The 23,563-nt window shown below is 36.2% G+C and overlaps 1 protein-coding gene across 1 annotated transcript in view; it reads left to right on the forward strand.

Annotated features, from left to right (window-relative positions):
• The window catches only part of PPFIA2 (PTPRF interacting protein alpha 2), a 338,047-nt gene that overhangs the window by 171,535 nt on the left and 142,949 nt on the right, over window positions 1–23,563 (forward strand). The window contains exon 3 of the mRNA XM_075057802.1: window positions 4,928–4,990. Within this exon, the coding sequence (XP_074913903.1) occupies window positions 4,928–4,990 (63 nt within the window). The remainder of the gene's footprint in view (window positions 1–4,927; window positions 4,991–23,563) is intronic.

Here is a 23,563-nt window from a genome sequence, read left to right on the forward strand (position 1 = left end):
AACACGAAATAACATTTAGTATTGAAAAATAATAGAATCATAGCATAACTTGGGTTGGAAGTGATCTCTGGAGGTCATCTAGTCCATGCATGGCTAACTTTATAACTAGATCAGGTATCCCACGGTCCTGTCCAGTCAAGTTTTGAAATGGTCTTCCATAAACAAGAACACTTTGGTGAGATGATTGTTAGATAGGTATTGGGTATGCAGTCTGTGAATTTTAAATATACCTTTGAGTTTATTAAAGTACCTTTTGCCAATATCTGGATATCACACTTCCTTTCACTTTAGAACAGGCAATATGAATGACATCTGAGAATATATTCTGTTACTGTGAATTCACGTGATGACTTCTTAAAGTTAGTAGAATAGACTCATACTATCAAAGATATCACATACATCTGCTGTATCTATGGTGTAATGTACAGTGATATGCTGTGATGACTGTATGGTCTTCAGTTTTCACAGGGGGTATTTGTTTTGTAGCATTACTTCTAGTCCAGCCCACACTTAAAAATAAACAAAAAAACCCGAACTAATGGATTCTGCGTTAGTGTACATTTGTGCACATTTGTGCACAGGTATGTATCAGTACAATATAGATTAAACTAATTTCAACTTGAGTTGAAGGTACTGTTTGTTGAAGTAATCATGTGAGATGCGTGGGATATTACGTGGAACAGGCTTCACTTCAAAATAGACTTAGCTGAAGCCACTTTCCTAGTCTGAGTGCAGAGAATAGGCAGTGAATTTCACTATGAAATATAAACTTCTTGAAATATTGTACTTATGTATTGTGGAAGTGTTCCTTTTGGTCTTGTTTATTGCTCCAACTACTAAAGTAACAAATAGAATACTTTCTACAGAAACAGCTTTAGAAAGCAGATAACAGGTCTTTTCCTTTTGGGCTTTTTACCTTGACTGTTTACATAGCCTGCTAAGCATGACCTCAGTTAGCACCCCCACAAAAAGATGACACATAAGGGAAGAAACAGTTCTTTTCTGACATTGTGTAGTTTCACTAATTAATGTGAGTAAATAAAATTTTCAAAATACTAAAACACCTAAATAGCATTTTGGACTGTGGTGAGTGATGTAAGACTGGTCAGCACAAAATTCTTGTTAAGAAACACCAAATATTGCTCTGAGGGATGGTTTTTTATATCCATCTGTCAGATACCTACATTATAGACGTCAAAGAATTGGGGAAGATTCTGCACTGGTTTCTTCAATCTATCAACAAATTAGATTTATTCAGTGCATATCTTTGAATTTGTCAGCAGCTTTGGATACCACTGATTATAAAACCTGACTTTCTTCTTTATTCCATGTCCTTAATTTGGACATGGCCTTGAAATTAGTGCTGTACGGCTCACATCATAACTGAGAGCAAGAGTTCCTTCTTTACCAGAGGTTTGACTGGGGACTTGCTAAGAAGGTTTGGATTATAACAATGTTGGTATTTAGGAAAATACGTGTCGTTTCATGTGACCTGAACAGCAAGATCACTTGAAAGCTCAGTGTAACTAACCAGTTAAAAAAAATGCAGTTGCTACATGGTGTAAATGCAGGAATATCGATGTTAGACTTCATGAATTTTCACACATTTCTAGGTTAATTTACAGGATTAGCTAAAACGTTGTTTAATTTTAGTGTTTCCACAGAAGCTCGAAATTGTAGTCTCATGTATCCTTTGTCTCTCTTTCTATCTAGTTGTGAAATACAGGCCATTATTTGTGATTATTGTCTGATGTGGTCTTGGAAACTCCAGGAGGTGTAGCTTGGCTGTGTATGTACCTAGAGGGCTTTTTGTAGGTGATGCATTTTCTGAAAATGTTTTCAGATGTGCCACAGCCTCACACAAGGCCTTTCTATGTGGAAACCCAAAAGAGAGAGGAGAAGGAGCCTGGAAACATTTCTGGGTCCATCATTGGTTTAGTGGGCATGGTTAATGGTTGGACTTGACGATCTTGAAGGTCTTTTCCAACCTAAATGATTCTATGATTCTATGATTCTATTCGATGATTTAGGAGAAGCTTGAGAATCTGTCCCTGTGCATGTGGTTCACAGGAAGTAGTAGCTGAAGCGCTCATCCCAAGCAAGCATATATGCATGTTCTAGAGCTTCATTTTCAGAATTTTCTCTCCCTGTTGACTCTATTTTCTCCTCTGATAAATTTTTATGCTTATGCATTTTCTCAGGGAGGAAGACCAAACTGTAATAGAAAGTTTCATGAATATTAATTCTAATAGGTTATAGTTACTGGGGTACAAATACTAGGTAGATGCTATAATAGTAGATGCTATAATATTAGATGCACTCCTGAATGGAATAAATATATTATGGACATGCATGAGATGGGAATTGTTGCATTACTTACACTACATAACTCATTCATGGATTTTGTATCTCAAATGATTGCCAGTAAAATCTTTGTGACAATACATTTGCCTCAACATGCATAGTTTGAAGACAAACAATTAATTAAACAAGAATTAATGCACAAATGTTATGCTTTTTATTTAATATCTTTATTTCATTACTATTCTATGACACTTGACATTTTAGGTACTATGAGTCCAGTTGGATAGGAGATTACCATGGCTATAAGGAAATAGCCTTACAGTGTTGAAATATCAGGGATCACTCATTTCCAGTTATGTGAAGTTTCCCATAGTAGGCCTGAAGAGTCAAAATACTGGACCTTAAATCCATCAGCTGCTAGAATTGAACACTGTTCATTTTATACCTTTAATCAATAAACCTTTATTCACAGTTTTACAAGAGGAAAGAAGAGGAAAAGTATTTACAAGATAATTTGAAAAATTAGGGTAAAGTTACTCAGAGATTATTGCTGTTAACAGCGATGGACAGCAAAGATGAATTAGTTAACAGAGCTCAGATGCAGCAGTCAAAAGTATACAGTAGATCTACCTTTTCACACAAAAGTGAAAAATTATCAGAAAACTTCATATATGAGATGTACATAGATTAAAAAAAGTGCAAAAATATGTAAACTATTTACACATTAATCCAGGTGCATTTGTTTCAACCCTTTTTTAGTACTTGTTTGTATATAAATATTGAGATTAAATTTAATAAGCCTTAAACCATTATTAAATAAAGATGTGTGAGACTGAAATAATGAATGGATAAAGTTTATAATGTCTGTGTTTTCTTGTGCTGAGATATTGTTTATGTAGAACAGTGTCATGCTGACATAATGTGGGCTGTGTTTTCCTTACAAAAATCTGGAGCAACAGTGGTGTGAAAGATCCATCTAAACATGATACATGAATTGACCATGAAGTTGCTTTGCATGGAAATGTTCTTTTCAAAAGTAACTGCTTTGTATGAATTGAAATCTCCTTTGGAAAAAAACAATAAAAAAGCATTATAAAATTTTTTTCAAATATTAACAGTGTAAATCTGAAGAAGGGAAAACTGACACAAGCAAGTTAAGAACTTGCCAGCACACGTGGAGAGTTTTGCTTAAAATTAAAAATTTACTCTCTTTGTTACCACTAATAGCATAATTCTCCTTTAAAACATTGAAAGTTTAAAGCTACTTCAAATATTTAAAAACTGTTACAAATCACAATGTGAAGTTCATTGGCAATAAGTGCTTTGTCAATAGATGAACATGGATACTTGCCTGTGGCTGTTATTAAATATATTGATAATGTGCACATTTTTGTTTACTGCAAAAGTAAGTCATAATATACAATCAGGCTTAACTTCCTCATAAATTATAATAGTAAAGTCATTATAAAACACATCTTGCAATATGCTGTATTTTCCAAATGTTATATTGTGCTACTAAAAATACTTGAATCCAAAAATACTGTCGTCTTGTCAGTTCTGAATACCACGTTTACTGAATTGAGTTGGTAAATAGTCACAGAAGTAAAGCTTAGGTCAATATTTACTCTGAGAGATGATGAAGCTCAACTATAATTAGCATGAACATTGCATGTATTGTTACATATGCTCTCAACACTGGAAAGAAATTGTTTAGAAGATTAGTCTAGAACTGTTGGTTTGGTTTTTTTAATGGCAATCAGGATAGATTGAACCAGAGGTTTAAAAAATACTTCTACAACTTTTTGAAAATCTGCTGTTAATTTCTTCTGAAGTAAATATTGAGATCTGAAGAAATGTCATCTGGTCAGATTGCCTACTAGTCGGGGACTTTCTAAAGAAGAATGTTATATGTTGGGCTCTGCAAAAATAAAAGAAAGAGTCATGAAAAAGGAAGAAAAGTAACATTCAATGCTAAAATATATATATAAAATAAAATGCTAAAATATAAAATATATATATATATAAAAAATAGATAGCCGAAGGGACTTCCAGATTTTTAACTGCACATAGCTTTTTTCCTACTATTTTTCCACTCCTATGATGGTTTGGTGCAACAGAGAAGTATGAGACAGCATGAAAAATTTATCAATTTAATAGGTAAAGTCTACCTGGTATTTTAATAGGTTTACTTCTTTTGATGTCTTTCTATAAGATGTTTTAATTTGGGGGGAGAAGTTCCTACTTTCTTTAAACCTCACAAACAGGTAAAACCTCTTGCTTTATGTAGACACCTCAGATTAAAGTTAGCCATGGAGCTATGATTATTTCTCCATAGTTATCTGGCTGTTTGACAGTGCTTCAGAGTTCACTTCTGTGAACACAGTACAGAACACTGAAGTGACTTACTGTTTGGTTGGTCTCAGTGCCTCATGAGCCAGGATATGTAACAATACTTACAATTTTTTGGTGTGAATTTCAGTTGAGCCGCATTTTTGTTCTTTTAGATCAACTTGCTTGAATGATAATAACATTCATCTTGTTAGCATGGTGTAATTTAAATATACTGTAGCACTGTACAAAATTCTGTTCCATTCAGCAGAATCTCTGTTGCCACCTTTTTCAGATGACGGTTGCTGCTGGTACGAGCATTGAGAATAACATTCAAAGGACCATATCCTGCCCTAATGTATGTTCAAAATATCTTGGATTTTTGCATAATTTAAATGCAGAGCCTCCTTATGTGAATTTGATATTTTGTTGCCCACAGAAGCTTGTGCATCTTGAGGTTACTTTGACATTATTTATTTCAGGGTCAATGAATATTGTACTACAAGTGAGGTCTCAGCCTATCAAAATTACCAAATTACTGTCATTTTTTTCTGTATGGTTTGATGGTGCAGATAAATAGAGACAATGATAATATGTTCACAGTTCCTTCTGCGTTTACCTTGCTTCCCACCCAGCTCAATGCTCCTGTCAGTTCAAATCAGTAGAACAGCAATAGGCAAAATGAGGAAAGCAATGAGAGCCTGTATTCTACTTAACGTTGTTCTAAATTGGATTTTGATATAAAAAAGTGTAAGACTAAATTTGGAAGGAAGGCAATTTCATTTTTCTTGCTTAAACAAATATATAACATGACTTAAAATAGAAGGGAGGAGTTACTATTGCTCATGAAAGGTAGAATAAGAAATCTATTTTATTAACAAAAGAAGAAAATTATTCACTTGTAGTATAATAGGTCTTTTTTTTTTTTTACTAAAACTATTCAGATAATGGAAAGCCATTGGGCCAAAACTGAACTCTTATACATTAATTGGGAAACAATAATGAGAATTTGGGATGTACCACTGAGAAAAGACTGTGGCTCTGCATTATATAGAAGCTATTTTTTATCATGTAATGTGTTTAATAATTTATTTTTCAGCTAAAGATTATCATGTTCATGGGGGAACTGGCAGAAGGAATTCTGGATAAACATTTCCATCACTTTGAGTTCTTTTAAGATAAATAATCACAGTACAAGCACAATATAGTTAAAATAACTAATAGCTAAGATAAAAAATACTGTGATTTAATATTGGCAAGAAGTTAGTTCATCCTCCCTATCTGGGAAAAAAAATCCACATTTTAAAACAATCTTTCTTCTGGAAGGTTTGTGCTCTTAAGGGAACATGGAGAAATTCTTTACACTGCATTCTTAGAAGATACTGCATCTGACTATCTGAATCATTATGGATTTCTGAATACATTCCCTGAATGGACCAAAATTATAAATTCTTGGCTGTGATTCTTATGTTCGATTCCAGTTTCAGACTTGCTTCTATGCAGAGGAAAAAAGCTTCCTCAATATGTAATGTATGATTAATCTCCAATCTCTTCTGGATTTTCAACATGACTAACTTCTCCAAGGCAATTTTAGTATTTCCATCTGCAAATAGTACCACAATAGTTCCTGTGTAGATAACAGTGAAAAATATCAGAATTCAGTTGAAAGACTAGGCTTTAGTATTTCCCTCTCAATCTCTCCATGAACTAAAAAGCATTCTTAAATGGTCTTTAATAAAAAAGTTAGTTCCCACTCTAGATTTCACTTTTAGTGTAAATGCACTAAAAATAAAAACTTTCATGTTTAAAACTACTGTTTATTTCCTCCCCAAGGGAAAATAACACAGTTCAGTCACAAAGGGTGTGAGACAAACTCTTGCCATTATTATTTACTTATACCCAAAGTCATTGTCAAGTGGTCATGAGGCCTAATTTTGGATTCTCACTTTATGAATAGGTGCAAAAAATCAAGTTCTTAACTCTGAAGACTCTTAACCAGGACATAACAGTATTTGTTCTTTCAGACTTCCAACTAATTCTCAATGAAAGTTTATCTTATGCAGATTATTTTTTATACTTGAATTCCTCAAATTTCTTTTCAGTTTTATCAGATTTTTGAATTTATAATTAGTAATGACTGAAGGTCCTGTCAGATACAAAAGAATCCTATTCAGAGACAGAATATAATCCCTACCAATGTCTACATGTCATCCAAATGCACAAAGCCTGCAGCAAGAGCAAAGAGTGGAAATCTGTACTCACCCTTTCACCCAGCATCTTGCAGGGAGGATAGGAAGGGAAGGCAGTTCTGCTTTACAAGTACTTCTCTTACCACAAAATCTACCTGGGGCACTGTAATAATTGCAAAAGCAGATCCAGCTTCAGTTTAGAGAAATACTGTAACTAAAAAGAGACATCCAAAACTTGATGAATAATTGCAAAGTTTTATTCATTCCTAAATCCTCTAGTTTCCTGATGATAGGAAACTGTTTATGTAGCTATTTGTTATTGAATAAAACCCAGCTCCTTAGACTTTTTCACAAGTACACTTTTATATTATGACTGATTGTTCTTATGCTAATTAGAAAAAAATTGCTAAAGGAACAACTTAGTGCCCTTTGTAATATATGAGAAAGAAAATTAATTCAATCATTTATTTTATTCCATTGAATTCCAAACCCGCAATTACCTGTGTGAACAATACTTTTAATAACTGGCATTAAGGCTGTTGAATCTACAGCTGAAACTGAATGCATGGCCACTTTTCAATTATTGGGCTACATTATTCTGAAATGTTTTCTGGTTTCTTGTAATTACTGTGAATTGCACAACTTTGTATTTCTGCCTTTTGTAAAAGGGATAGCTGTGGAGGATGCTTTCAGAAGCATAAAATTTTCAGTCAGTATATATTGCACTGGTTCTGCATTTTAATTACATTGCATTAATTATAAAACTCAGTTATTTAGTCAAAAAAAGGCACAATACATTTGATTTGGCTTTTCTGGCTCTTAATCTCAGACCTAAAATATATTTCTAGAAGTACTCATCTAGAAGCAGAGTTTGAGATGCTAAAATTGTACAGAAAACATAGAATAGATTGTTCATGAGACACATATGCTAAAATATTAAAAAAGGCTTTATTAAACCTGAGTAACATCTCTTAACATTATTAATAACAAATGTAAGCAGTTTTTTAAATTTACAGTATGTAGGATATCATTTTGCTTAATAGAAATACACTACAAAGCTAGCAATAAAACTGAAACTCAAGAAGAAACTGCAATATATTCAAAATTGAGAACTCAGATATTATGATGATTTCAAGGTACAATTTTGTGGGCAGTTTCCCACAAATGAAAAAATCTAATTTGCATGCTGTTGCTCTGTGAAGTTTACACCTCCACAGTCTTCATTATAGGCCTCAATTTACCTTTATTCCCACATAAACTTTCTGTTTTCTATTTCTCATTATTATAAATTGTTTACACGACAGCTGAGTGAAGAAATTGGTATTATATGCAATAGTAATATGCTATTGCAGTTTATTCCCTTCTCCTACGTATTGCTTAGTGGGATAATAAGAGGGACTTAACTGCTAGGTTTTCTGTCTTTCATGCAAGATATCCCAAATCTTGACTGCATCTCTCTATATATGTATTATATTTATAGGTTAGTCTTTAAACAACCACTACAATTGCTGTATACTTTGAAAACACTGTTTCTTGATAAAAAGTAATTTCTGTAGATGTACTCTTAAAGAATACATGCATTGTAATATGCCTGGATGGACATTACTGATGCATATAGAGTAATTTAGACAGAACGGTCTATCATACTTTGATATCTCAATGCCATTACTTGATGGCTGGAAACAGTGCAAGCTAATGGTCAGAACAAAGACAGGACACTTTGTATGCAGATCCAGTTGCTGTGGTTGCATGACCTTGAGCTTCTGCAAAATGGCAGTATTAATACTCCATTTTTTTACAGCTCTTTAAGGTCCACAGTAAAAATGTAAACAGCAAAATACAAAAGAAAGTGGTGGCAGGTATTAAACATGCTGCGTTTTCTTCGTTTGAAACAGCAGAACTTAAGTCTGTGATTTTTGCTATATATAATAAATGAAAACATACTTCACTGCATATAACTGCAAAGAAAACTAATTATTTAATTTTAATCAAGTGCAAAACCAATGCATTTTGTTATTGCACCATCAACTATTCCACTGCTCTTTCATGGAAAAGCCACATTTGTTCTGTCTAAAGGGATACATACCTACAAGAATTCTTCATAGAGCTAGTCACAAGTTTTACAGTAATTACTTTGAAAATGCAGGGTTTTTTAAATTCCAGCATATGTGATTCAGGCTGTTTTGTTTGGGTAGATGGTTTTATTAATTACATAGCTTAATGTGTGTAAAGTTTTAACATCAATGTTTTTTATTATCTTATGGCTTTAGACAAGATACAGAGTGTATATATAGACATTTTCTACAATATTTCTGTAGAAAACAGCAGTTTGCTTATTTTTTATCAAATCAGATGTTATGCAGCATCTTATAAAACTGCAGGTTTTCATTCATCAGCAATCTTAAGTCTTTACACTATTTCAAAAAGTGTGTTGGGAGGGTTACAATAAGGCGGGGGGAGAGAGAGAGAAAGCTTTGGTAATATATAGATACCTTAAAGTATCAGTGTATTTATTTTTCTCCCAAATTAGAATGAAACTACTTCCTATGCTTTCCGGATACTTTTTTTTCTGTCAAAGATTAAATCCTGATTGTTTTCATAAGTTTGTTTGTGTGAATATGCTGAGCATGTTTTTTCATTAAATTTAAGCCAAATGCCTTTATTCTCAGGTAAGCTGAAGCAGAAGTAATTTTTTCTATCTTGGGTACATTTCTGAGATTAAGAGGAAAAAATAATCCAGAACCACTACACATAGGAACAGAAAGTCAGAAGCTTGAACATGATTACAAACCTCCAATCTTTCTCAGGTTGCTATGAAAGCTCTGAAACTCCTTCATCTCTTTTTCAACCTTCATAGGATTCTGGGATTTACCAAATAGTGACCTACCTCTTGAAGCTACAAACCCATTTTATGTGATCACCTGACACTTTCAAGTGTCAGACCCTCTTGGCATATAAATGTCTTATTTTTGTCCATGGAAGGAAAAAAATCATAGGGAGGTTTCCTTTCTCAAGCTTTTACCCAAACTCCATAGTTCAAAGTCTTCAGGAGTTACTTCAGTAACCACTAAACTTGCAAACAGAAAAGCAATTTCAGTTTGTTCTCACTGCCAGTGACTGTGCAGCCCTGTATTTTGAGCATGACAGTAATCTTTTGGCTCTCATCTCTCATTTCCCTGCCACAGGGCTAGCAAATCTCACTGTGCAGCTCAACATTTCTGCCTCTGCTCCAGACCTCATGACAGGCAATTAGCTGGCAGATCTGGTGCCTGGCCAGCTGTGCCAAGTGTGTTAAATCCTAAGGTAGAAAGAGATAGCAGCAATGTTCTGCAACTGGAGAGGAGAATCACTGTATGTCTTAGCAACAGCGTGGTGTCCTGGTTCTCAAGTACCTGGCTGCACGCTCATGGTAATGCTGTTACGTGTACAGCATCGGTGTCCCAGCATAGCTTTGCAAGCACTCCACTTTTCCATGGCATTTGGACTGACACAGGCCCAATGCATTTATTCTACTTATTTGAGAGATTGAAAATTGCAAAATGGAAATCTGGAATTAGGAGCTGTAGCAGCGTTAGCAAGGGATTTGCAAGGAACAATGCTCACATGATGTCAAAGTTGTTGCATACCCTTTTAATTTTTACTTTTATATATGCACTGTGAATGGACACAGTACCATATGGTTAGCTCTGTTTTCAACTGCAGCATGCCAATTTATAGGTGCTTATCTGTTGCATGCTGGGACAGGAAACAACTTTAAAATCAGTACATCAATATCATGATGGAGCATATTATATGAAAAAAATCTTGACTGAGTTCACGGAAACTAGATGTTACTAGACAGCTTTACTGAGCAGATCCACTGGAGTGAAATACGCAGGACCCTTAAGCTAGGTATTCGTCTCTGTGGCCCGCTGAGAGGCTTAACTGTTCTTGTGGGCTGACCTTGGTCAGCAGTCAGACACCCACCAGCTGCCCCCTTATTCCCCCTCTTCAACAGGATGGGGGAAGAAAACAGGATGAGAAAGCTCATAGGTCAAGAGAAAGATGGGAAGCTTACATACCTGTTACCACATGGGCAAAACAGACTTCATTTGGGGAAAACTAGTTTAATTTATTGCCAATTAAAATAGATTTGGATGGTGAGAAACAAAGACAAAATTTAAAAAATTAAACTAACGCCTCTGTTGTGGTTTAACCCCAGCCAGCAACTAAGCACCACACAGCTGCTCACTCACTACTCACCCCCCATCCAGTGGAATGGGGGAGGGAATCAGAAAAAAAGTAAAATTTGTGGGTTGAGATAAGAACAGTTTAATAGGACAGAAAGGAAGAAATTAATCATGATAATAATAATAAAAAAATAAATTAATTGCAATATACAAAACGAGTGATGCACAATGCAATTACTTACCACTTGCCAACCAATGCCCAGTTAGGTCCTGAGCAGCATTCCCCTCACAGCCAGCTCCCCCCAGTTTATATACTGGACATGACATCACATGGTATGGAATACCCCGTTGGTCAGTTTGGGTCAGCTGTCCTGGCTGTGTCCCCTCCCAACTCCTTGTGCCCCTCCAGCCTTCTTGCTGGCTGGGCATCAGAAGCTGAAAAATCCTTGACTGAGTCTAAACACTGCTTAGCAACAACCGAGAACGTCAGTGTGTTATCAACATTCTTCTCATCCTGAACCCAAAACATAACACTATTCCAGCTACTAGAAAGAAAATTAACTCTATCCTTGCTGAAGCCAGGACAACCTCCCACATAATCACACAATTTTTGACAGGCTCAACTTCACCCCTTCACTCCCAACTCCTCCAGTCCCGCATCCCAAGTAGCATGGAGGGATTGGGAATAGGAGTTGGGGTCAGTCCATAACAGCTCCTCTCCGCTGGTCCTTCTTCCTCACACTGTGAGCCACCATCTGCAAGAGCAAATGAAGAAAAGTTTATCACCAGAGGCTTTCTCCCTCTTCAGCTCATGCCACATCTCAAAACAGTTTCCATGTGCTTTCAGGAAAGGAGCTGAAAAGAACTGAAGCACTTACCTAGTATTTTCTGTTTTCTTTTAGACTTCCCTACTAGTTTTCTTTTTTTTTTGTTGGTCTGGGTTCCCCCCCTCCCCTGCTTCTGAGACACATCTTAATTAAGGAGGCTTTCAAGCCACAGAATGAAGATCTAGATTTGGAAAGAACTATGCTTTGCCTGACTTTTAAAGGAAATCTAGGCATATAACGATGCCCTTTGGGGAGAAGAGCAGATTTTCATTGGTTTGGTAACATTTTGCCTCTGTATTATTACTAAGAGAAATCTTGGTCCTGTTACCAGAAAACAGATGGGAGGAAATCATTCCATGACAGAGATTTAAAGCACAGGAAAAAAATTTCTAGGTAACAGTGATGCTCCTAGATACTTTCATTTACTACTCTTCTAGAACTTGCATTTGTCTTGGAAAACAGATACAGAAGAGCCACCAACTGTTAATGACTGAGAACTAACTCATTTGGCAAAGGCCAATTGGCAAAATCCTTTGCAAGAATAAAGGAACGCCATCCATCCCTTTGCTGTACCCTCCTACACTGGTCCAAATGTTACTGCTGACACTTTCCTGAACACTTATTACGCTGAGTTAAGAGGGCTGGAAAGAGAGCTTGACTCTTTGCTGCAGCCATTAGCAGGCTCAGTCATCATCCCCTTCTAATAACATAATCTCAGTTTTATTCAGTTTCAAGGAGCTGTATTCACTTTGACACCATCATGAATCAAAATGAAGTTTACATCCCAGCATTCTTACTGGTCCTTACAAAAAAAACCCTCCAAACACAAAGCCAGCAAAGGTCAAAACTGTACCCCAATCAATAAAACATTGGGAGAAACTGTTCTTGAAAGATGACTAGTGTGCTTCTTGGCAAATAAGAGCCTAAATGGATTTAGAAAATCCATTTAAATTTTTATTTATCTGTCTTTGCCACATGGCTGTCAAGTACTGTGATTTTGTTATCATTACAATGTAAAGTCATTTTTAATCTATTCAAGGCATGGATAATTGCCACTCACTATCATCAGTGAAAGTCTGTGATAAAATGCTCACTGTCATCTGAGACTAGGATTTAGATTACTTGGGATATCTAGCTGTTTCTTAGTCATAATCTTGTTTGTTTGTTTTAAATACTGTGTGTTTATACACTGATATTTCAATTAAATTGAAGTATTTGACTAAAGATCTTCAGCTCTAATTTTAGTAAAAAAGAATTAACTCTGATTACTTGTAACTTGACCAGTGCATCAAATCACAGACTTACTTTTCTGCAACCAGTAACACTACTCTTTCTTGCTTTGGTTACATGTAAATTTCTATAGCTACTAAAGATGTTGACTGACTCCTGGCAGTTTAAATAGTTGACGATTGTAAAAAGAACATTATTCAGCATTTACAATACTTTTCAATCTCCTAAAACATGCAGTCTCCTCAAATGACAGGCCATGTCACTCCCAGTGTGTCTGAAAAAGAAGTTCACATGTTTCTGTTCTGCACTTTTTCTGCACTACAGATTTGGAAAGTTGTCCTAAGCTAGGTTCTACACTGGGTAGGTGAGTGGGGAGGGGTTTAAGATAGAAACATGAGTGTCCTGGTCCTAAAGAGTTAGGACCAGGACCTGTGAAAAAGAAATCAGCTCAGATTCAGTTTATTTTTATGTTTAGATCTCAAGGAATCCTTCAGTTAAACTAAGTAATGAAAGCTTGAAATTCCTTATTTTTGTGGTTTTAATTGACAACAGCAGCAGCTTACAATTTTTTCTTCCTTCTATTATATCGAAATAGTTGATGGCAAAGAATATCACTCTATAAAGCAATCAAATGTTTTTTCATGACAATATTATAATATGCTAAAATGTACAAAATACACTTTTAGAATCAGTGTCCAGTAGGTTGAAATTGTTTGAATTACACTAAACAGATCTTTCAAAGTCCCAAAATGGAAAATCCTAATAATTACAAAAGTTTAAGCTTACATAAACTCATGGACATGCTATATTTTTACAAATGATGATAACAAAGGTTTTGATTTAATCTTCTAACACATTTTAAAGCTGAAGTTAAATATACCTATTAAGGATAAACAGTCATAATCTTATATGTGTTTAACCAAAGTTTAAAAAAACTATTTTTATACACCTATGCAGAAATCTTTATTTTTTATTAAAACATATGCCTAAGCTGGATAATGAAAGTGTAAAAGGATAGCCACAAAATGACAGTAAACACTTAGTTCACAGAGCATCAGTATTAGTCATGTCCATGCTACTTACTTTTAATATTGATGTTCAACAGTTCAGTGCTGCTGTCCTGGTCCTAAATCTTCACAGAGTGGCAAATTGTGCATTTCTGATGTGAAGTCTGTGAACAGAAGGGTTATGTCGAAATTGCACTTCAGGTGTTTGACGGGTCACTGCACCCACCCTGTGGTTCTTGTCTGCTGCTCATGGCTGTGATCAGAGCCCATCGTTGTTCCCGCCTGCCCTGCCTGCCAGGGTGTTGCTCTCCCCAGCAGCAATGGTTGCAGATACAAACGCCTCCCATTTACGTGGGGATGTGCCTGGGGCACATCCAACCCCGCGACTGGAAAGAGTGTCTTTTCCCCAACATAGATATAGCTGAGGTGAATATGCTGCCAGGGAAATTTGATTTAAAATGGAATCAGTTTCTAAAACCATTTAGAAACTGTTTCTAAAAATGTGGCTATAATCTATGTAAATGCATCTGAGTTCTTCAGAAGATAGTAGAAGGGATTGTACGTGTGACAGATAACAGGACAAATCAGTTGCTTTAGTGGGTTAAAACCATGTCCCTTCAATTTAAATCCCATAATGCGAAACTTCTGGCATTTAAAATGGCAGTAGCTGCTGGTATTGTGGTTGCTAGCTAGTAACTACAATACCAGTGTAGAGTTTGAAGATACTTCTAGAAAAGTATCCTGTGATCTGCTAAACATACTAGACTTTCTCTCTCTTAAACATATACTTTTTCTATATGAATAGATTTCCCTAGACAAATAATGAACAGATTTTACTACCATGACTTCTTGATTGATGCATATTGAGTTACTTCTTAGCTTTATTATTCTTGCAATTAGACTTAATCCAAATTTTATACAAATGTTGATGGTTGTAGCCTTGAAGCCTTCTTAATCTCCTGATCTATGCTGGCTCTGGAGGCCCCTGTTTTGACTAAGTAGGTACCCGTTCAGTAAACCTAAGCTAAAGTTTACAGCTGCAGCTTAATACTTCAGCAAATCTAGCTACTCATGCTAAGTAAGTAAACCTAAGCAAACAGCATACTAAATCACACAACATGATAACTCTAAGTGATTCATTCTATTTAAAACTGACTTATTTAAGCTAAAAGACTAGTATCTCATAATATTGAGAGGTGTCCATGCACAAGGGGATAGTTGCCTGGCGTGCAGTCCAGTTGCTGTCCGGGGAGAATTCAAATCAGGCTCATCCAACAATCTGTCACTGGTAAAAGATATTGTTGCTGGGGATGACCACTGTGCAGCCACGCTGCCTAGCAGGGAGAGCTCAAAGGCAGCTCACTTAGGCTGTGATACTTATGGGATAAAGTGCTTAGCTTGTAGTCAGATTGCATACAATGGGAGAGGTATGCATGAGACTCCTTGTACCCACAACTTTGTGTCGCTTTGCTCCTTTGTGGGTTTCCTAGAGGAGTTCTTGGCCCGGCTATGGCTCAGGCCTTTACCTCCTTTGGAGCCTGTACCAAACTGCTGCTGGTTTGGTTAAGCAGCGGTCAGGTGCATCCATCACATGTACATTGTGAAAAAAGCCTTACTGGATTTCGAAAGTGATAGAAGTATCTCTTAGAATGGTCTCATTTTTCTGGTGAATTAAATCAGCACTTTACTACTGAATTCAATGTATTTTGCTCATTTTCATCAGATGAAAATTTGGCACTTTGTCTCTTTGATCTACTATTTTGCTAAAGCAAAATAATTAGAAAATTACCGAAATATTATTAGCTTAAGCTTACACTGGAAATCTATTTCTTTTGGCCATCATGCAGAAGGAGTTTTATATTTCCATTCAGTTTCTGAAGGATTTTTGAGGTTTTTTTGGAGCAGGTATCATTACTGAAGCTTTATTAGGAACTGTTACCTTTAAATTAGTTTTCTTTTTCAAATATCATCCTCAAATTTCATATGTTTTTATTTGTTCCATAAACAATGTCTTTGATATTTCTCTTAAAGGAGATGAAAATAGAATCATAGAATCATAGAATAGTTTGGGTTGGAAAAGACCTTTAATGGTCATCTAGTCCAACCCCCTGCAATGACCAGGGACATCTTCAACTGGATCAGGTTGCTCAGAGCCCCGTCCAACCTGACCTGGAATGTTTCCAGGGATGGGGCATCAACCACCTCTCTGGGCAACCTGTTCCAGTGTTTCACCACCCTCATTGTAAAAAATTTCTTCCTTATATCTAGCCTGAATATACCCTCTTTTAGTTTAAAACCATTACCCCTTGTCCTATTGCAACACACCATTCTAAAAAGTTTGTCCCCATCTTTCTTATAAGCCCCCTTCAAGCACTGAAAGGCTGCAATAAGGTCTCCCCACAGCCTTCTCTTCTCCAGGCTGAATAACCCCAACTCTCTCAGCCTTTCTTAATAGAAGAGGTGTTCCATTCCTCTGATCATTTCTGCGGCCCTCCTCTGGACCAGCTCCAACAGGTCCATAGATACAAAACTAACCACTTGTTCAACTCAATTGATTTTAAAATATTGGGTAGGCATCAATATTTACCTTGAAAATGAATCAATTTTGATTGATGACTCTATGTTTAAACAATATCTTTGAAAAGATGCAGTTGCTCAAGATGTATTGTTTACTATTAGATCCAGTTAATCAATGTGTGAATTACCTGCCTGGCTATTTAAAAGAGTATAGTTTGTCATAAATTACATGGACTGTAGCTGGGAAGTCTGACACAAGGCTATGCAGTCACACTGGGAGTCTTTCCTCATTTTGATTTTCTCACACATTTACACCTGTTTTAACTCAGAACCCTAACCCAAATGAAAATGGTAAAAGCAGATGAAGGGTAAAAATAGGACTAAGAGGTCATAATCTGTTTAGTATTTCTAAATTGATATATATAATGTGATCTATATGACATAGCCTGTGTCAAATTGCATTTTGCAGTCACAATTCATCCATGCTAGGACTATTTTTTCTCCAGGAGGCAGGAAAACACTAGGAATGATAGCGAGTCTCAATCCTGTGTATTACACAGTCACCAGAAACAATCATACTGCTCACATGTAGGAACAACATTACTTCCTGGGAGCTACTGTAGGAAAACCCCATGTACTTCCTAGATACTGTTTTACCTTTCTTTTCCATAGGACAGTCTGGTCTTATGACCTCCTGCCCACAAACAGCATAACATCCCATAACGTTAATTTTCCTGTTCTTACATCCCTTTGAGGACAAGTCTGAGCTGTTAGAGTGGTACAGTTTGGAGATCTCATTTAACCTCCAACTCCAGCACCAGCTGTCCAGGTGGCATACACCTGGGGACAGTTTTAGCATGCAATAGATTTAGTTACTTCTGCAAAGAAAATATGCCTTACAAGGTAAGGAGACAGGTTTTCAGGGACTATCTTGTAGTATAGTTCCTTTTTGGTAATTATAAATGTGTGACCTGCATCTATATATTATAGCTAGTCCAAAATCCTCCAAAGGTATCCCAGAAGCCATGTCATTCTCTCCACTTCTTGGTCTCCCCTTAAAATATTTTATTCTGACATGACAAAAATTATGACATTTTTGTGGTTATTCATTTATTAGTGTGTCTAAGGAACAAAAAGGGTTTGTACAGGTTCCCATAGAAAATTACATTTTTATGAAGATCTGACTTGTAGAAAACTGTGTGCTTTTATTCTTCACTCTAGAGCTGTACCTGAGGATGAGGTCTTCAGACAGTATCTCTGTCACAGCTCGTGGTATCATGCACTCTGCAGCTGTGAGCAGAGGAGATGAACTTTATTTGGCCTGAACAAAAGCATTTGCCCAAGATCAGGACGAGGAAGGAGAGTGAAGTGGCAATGCTATGGCAAACACTCTTAGGAATTCCTAGCACAGTCAGGGAGTCGGGGACGGGAAGCCACTGCAGGACATCTTGACTCTTAAATCTCAACCAGATGCTACAACAGCCATCTGCAGATTATTATTTTTTTATTCGCCCAGCTGTGTGGACAGCTTATGATGCAATTTGGGAATTGCAGGCTGTGGAGACAGACATCTCTGTAGCTGGCGTAAATGTACACTGCTGCTTATCCCAGAAGGCCCCTGAAGGGAAGGGAAGCACAGAACAGTTTTTTCTTGTTTTTCTACCCTATACTTTCCTATCCTTGGATGCAAGGATCTTATAGTCTTTATTTAATCTGTCTTCAGGAACACTGCAGTAGTGGACAGCCCTGACTCTAAGCTAGTGCTGCACTGTGGAGATTGCCTGTGGCTGGAGGTGGTCGTCCACGGCTGTAAGCTGTTAGAATGGTCCCGGCACAATTTATTCCCAGGACAACTAGCTCTCACCCAAAGCAATTCCCAGGTTTGGCTTGGGAGTTGTCATGACCCAGAGATAGCAAGCCACTGAGTAATTTGCCAGTAGTTACCCTGTTTTGAAGGCTAAGGAAGTGTAATTAGCATAGGTTTGGCCAGAGTATGTAATTTTTGCCCTTACCCTTGAAGTGTATCAAGTTTCCACTTGCAGCTTTTGGTGGTCTATAGAAGAATGTACGGCTGTTGCTTAGGTCTTCATAAACACACACAGGCATGGTTAATTCTCATTCCTGTCAGAAAGCCCATGTGTCTTGCAATAATATATTTGTTCTTATATTCTTCACTGCTATTTCTATATACTATTCTTTTCTTTGTATGTTACACGTATTTTTAATTAATTGTTATGTCATTCCGTTGTAGAAGATTACTGAAATCTGAAGGTTACTTCTGTCTTGTTGAATTTCTTATCCTGGGATTCATTTGGGGTTTTTTTCACTTATAACATTGTTAGCTACTGTTTACATATTTTACTTTTATTCCCCCAGTTTCAGATATTTTTCATATTTTTGCTATTATTTTGTTCATTCACTTTCCTGCTTACAATTTAATGCACTTTTCAAATCTGCTTCATTTTGCTGAAAAGAAGACTTTACTGTTAATCGGGAAAAGGAGGAATGTATTTCCTGTGTTTACACTCACAATGTTAGTTCAACATAAAGATGAGAAAGAGAGTGGAAATGAGAGTTCCCACTGAAAAGTGAGCCATATCAAAAGGTTGCATGGCCCATGTTGCTGGCCCACGACTCATTAAAGGAAGAGTTAGCAATCAAAGCACTGAAGAACACACACAATACAGACCCATTAAGCTCTAGGTTCTACTGTATGAAAGCATATAATTCATCTCTCCCCTGGGATTGCTGTTTGTTTGTCAGCCCAGGTAGCTGTGATGTCTATCTTTTCTCATTTCTGTTGATTTATCAGGAAAAATGATTATGCAGTATGTAGCTGAAGCCAATTATCTGTCACGTTGTCACATTGTCTCTGACTTGTCCCTTGCAATTTACTGCCTCTTTTTTTATACTGAGATTATAAATTCCTTCGGAGAGAAACCATACCTTTCTCTGCTTTCATACCACACAGTATGATGAAATACTAGGCCTTGAGGTAGGGTTTCTACTGCAAATTTATTAAAATGATTTAATATGAAATAAATTTTTTGTGTGTATGGAATGTTATAGCATAAGAACTTAAAGGAAATTTATATTACTTTCACTTGGATCAGCCAGAAACACCCAATATATTTGACCTTAAAGAGAAAGTGTTTCCAAGTATTGTACTGCTGGTGGCAAAAATTTCCAAAGCTATGTATGTATGGGATGATATATTTGGGTTTCTTAATATTTTCAAATGACATAAAAGCACCAGCTTTCTTTGTCAAGTTTTGATAGTTTAGTTCTTGTCCCGTCAAAAAAGTTTACTGGTTTAAACTTCTAAGCCTGACTGACTTTTGAGAGAACTGTCTGAAGTCAGACTCCAAAGTCAGGGCAGAGGAATCCCAACTATATAAATGGATAATTCCATCCTTGAGGAGGAATCCATCCACTGGATTTAGGTATCAAGATGCAGATTACTTTTTGGAATTAAAAGTTCCAAAAATATTAAGGCGTTCTTGTGATCTAGTTTAGCAAGATTTACTGTGAAGGGCTAACTTTCTGACGTCGTTAGCCTTGCCACATTAACAGATCCGATGGAGGGTGTGGCTGATGATGCACATCTCTCATCTGGGTCCCAGCATGATTTTTTTCTTGATTGAAAATAGTGCAGTAGGTGCTAGAGGCATTGCCGCCTGGTACTTTCAAGCCATGGGGAATCGTTTATGACATTACTTCTACCATAGAAACCTATTTCAACTCAACAGAAATTCAATTCACAGAAAAAGCTTTTGAGTCTGAATCATTCATATATTGTTACTCCTAAGAGGTTTGCCAATGCAGTCGAGGCTTCTGGAAACATTTTGCAGTCCCTCAGAGCAGTAGTTTTATTCAGATGCTTTGAAACTCTGACTGTATCCACAATGTGGTCCCATGGTCTCTCCTTTTAGTAGAGCCCCAACATAAACTAACATTCTCCACACATGTCTACATAATATCATCAGTTTCTAAAGAAGTGAAGAAATCTGAGAGCGCTATTGAATTTCTACTGCTGAGTTTTCAGAATATCAGAGCCCAATACCAGGTTCTTTTAGATATTACATATGAGGAAGGTTTAATGTTTAATACCAAATTTACTTGTTTGAAGGTATTTGACATTTCCTGGGATTTTGATTTAGAAAAGTGATACAGCAATATTCTGAAATCGCAATGCAAGCACAATATACCAATCACACTATACAGTGAAATCAGATAATTAACATAATTCCCATTACCGTTCTTTCTAAGCTTTTATGGCATTGGGCATTCCTAGTTGCTGGGAAGGAATACATAGGTTGAAGCCACCTCAAACCTGCTGCTCTCTTCAAAGTCACTTTTCCTGTTTGCTCAATATTTATACTCTTTGTTGGGCTGAGACACATATACAGCTCCCCCATGTTGGTCGGTCTGGCTTAGGAAGATAATGCTTTCTATTGATTATTTTAGAGAAGGCCATTTACATAACCAGTTGACCCACTCAACTGATACAGCCATTTGTCTACAATAAAGGCCACCCTTCAGTCTCCTTGGTGTTAAGTTCAGCTCCCTTTATGATAGCTCTGGCCACTTCCAACATTCTTTTCTGAGCTTCATGAGAACATCACCCTTGCCTGTCTTCTGTGAGCTTTATTTCTTTGTAGGGGTTCATTGATTGATCTCACAGAATCAGCAGTATTGCAAAATGCAGCAAATATTCTTGGAAGAACAAAAAGAACATGTTAAGCAGTTCATACATGCATCTCCCTTTTTCCTTAGCAAGTCCAAATGACCACATTCAGATAATAAAGCTGAAGTTTGTCAAATTCACCTTCTTTGTTAAGTATTCTGGAATACAGAAGTCCTAATATGGAAATCTCATCAATAGACAAACGGAAACATGATACTGCACATAGGAAAGGGGAAGAAGACATTGGTCTATGAATAATTCTTTTTATTACATAATTAATACTCTGATACCAAAACAAAGATTTGTTTTAAAATGTTTTATAAAGATATCTATGAAATACTATCCAGTTATTACAGAGAAGGCCATTAGAGAATAATTGAAAAGAAATAAAACTTTTCATTTATATTTAAAAATTAAGATATGTTTAAGTTCTTATGCAAACTGTTGTTTGAAGATCTAGTAAAGACTGCATGCACATATGTTCATACAGTTTTACATAAGCTACCTAATAACAGACAAATAAAATTGTTTAAATCTTGACATAGTTTGTAGAAAAAGAGGAAATCAAGTTGAACAGGCTTCCTGAGGCAAAACAGAAGATACAACTTTATGCAAAGCTCAGCATGATCAGAGGGGAAGGATATTTTCAACTATTTCTATTTCAGCAGATATGGGCTTGTGTGTCTATGTATATTAAGTGCAAAAAATGGTAGCTTTTATTATCCCCTTTATTTTTGGAGAGAGGCCTCGTTCATTTCTCATATTTCATTTTTTCCTGTTGAGAAAGTCTTTTGATATGATTGCATTGCTTCGGGTTTTGGTTTGTTTGGGTTTTGGTTTTTGTTTCCAAAAAGGTCTAAAAGAGGGTAATGAACACTGAAATGTTGTCACTGCATTTTAATTCATGTAGTCTTGTTATTTTTGGCCACTGAATGCAGTTGAAAAATAACTCCAAAATCTAAAGAAGGAACTGTACTTTTCTTAGATGTCCATTTACTCTCTCCCACATTAGAATACATTGCTTTCTTAGTGTATAAGGCATATATATTTCACTTTAAATAAAAATATTGTATTAACTTATACGGTAGCTTAGTGGCTTATTCATAAAGTTGGTAATAAAATTTTGAATAATAGAAACTGGAAATGGCAATGTTAGATAACACACAGCTTTACAGAATGTTGAAAACCAATTGTTTCAAAAAAGATGAGGAGAAAGAGATGCCTCAAGGTGCCACCTTCAGTTCCGTATTATTAACTGATTTTCTTGCATTCCAGTAGTGCTAAAATAGATATCTGCCTACATAGATACCTTCAAGACTTTTAGTAAATTCACATGTGATGATTATATACTAAATATAGTGCAGGCAGCTAACCTTTTGGCTGACAAAGAAGTCTGATTTTCAGTTCATCAAGCAGGTCAAGACTCTACCCAGGTATACTAAGGCAATACCTTTCCAAACTGTTAGGTGGTTTAGCACCCAGGCAGGGGTTTAGGACAAATTTAGGAAAATTTATGAGGCTACCCGCAGACATTTTACAGACAGAGATAGCTATGGTACCTGTGAGAGAGCTGAAGGTGGGCTGAGTTGCAGGCTGCATGGCCACACATGGGACAGTGTTTTACAGGCAGCTAGGATGTAGATTTTGGCATGTAACAAGAATCTCTGGAGTTATCTTCTGCCTTATTTCTGATGCCTGGGATTCTTTCATTTTTTACCTCCTCCTTGTCACAACCTTTGTTAAACAATATAAACTCAAAAGTGCTAAACTAGATCTCTGATAGAAACAGATATACTCAAGTTTTTTAGTAAACTAATGGGTGATAGCTATATACTAAATATATTCGAGGCAATTACCTTTTTGTGGTGCCAGATATTTCAGGGCTTAAGACTGAGAGGATTGCAGGTCTCTAAATCAAAGTTTACAAAGTGTAGTACAGTATGATTGCTGTAATTATTAGTTATCTTTACTACACTTAACTAAGTCCCACTGCTTTTGTTACAAGTAGCAAAGCACATACATTCCCTAGAAAATGGGGAACTAGTGAGGTATCATTTTCTGCAGGATTTATGTTCTTCCTGCTTAGAAAAATCTTGCTTTTATGACTGGGAAATTTATTTTCATATATGAGTGACATGATGCAGTGCTGTAGCCTTAGTTCATGATCTACTTTTCTCTATATCAAAAGTACCAAATCCCATTTCTCTTGATTGAAATATTTCTCTACAATGATAATAAATTTTTCCCTTTTACAAAGGAGCTAAAAGGTAAATGTTTAACATAAACAACTTACTATAGTGTTGGT

The sequence above is a fragment of the Buteo buteo genome, chromosome 26 (genome assembly GCF_964188355.1).
Source record: "Buteo buteo chromosome 26, bButBut1.hap1.1, whole genome shotgun sequence".
NCBI classification, from domain to species: domain Eukaryota; kingdom Metazoa; phylum Chordata; class Aves; order Accipitriformes; family Accipitridae; genus Buteo; species Buteo buteo.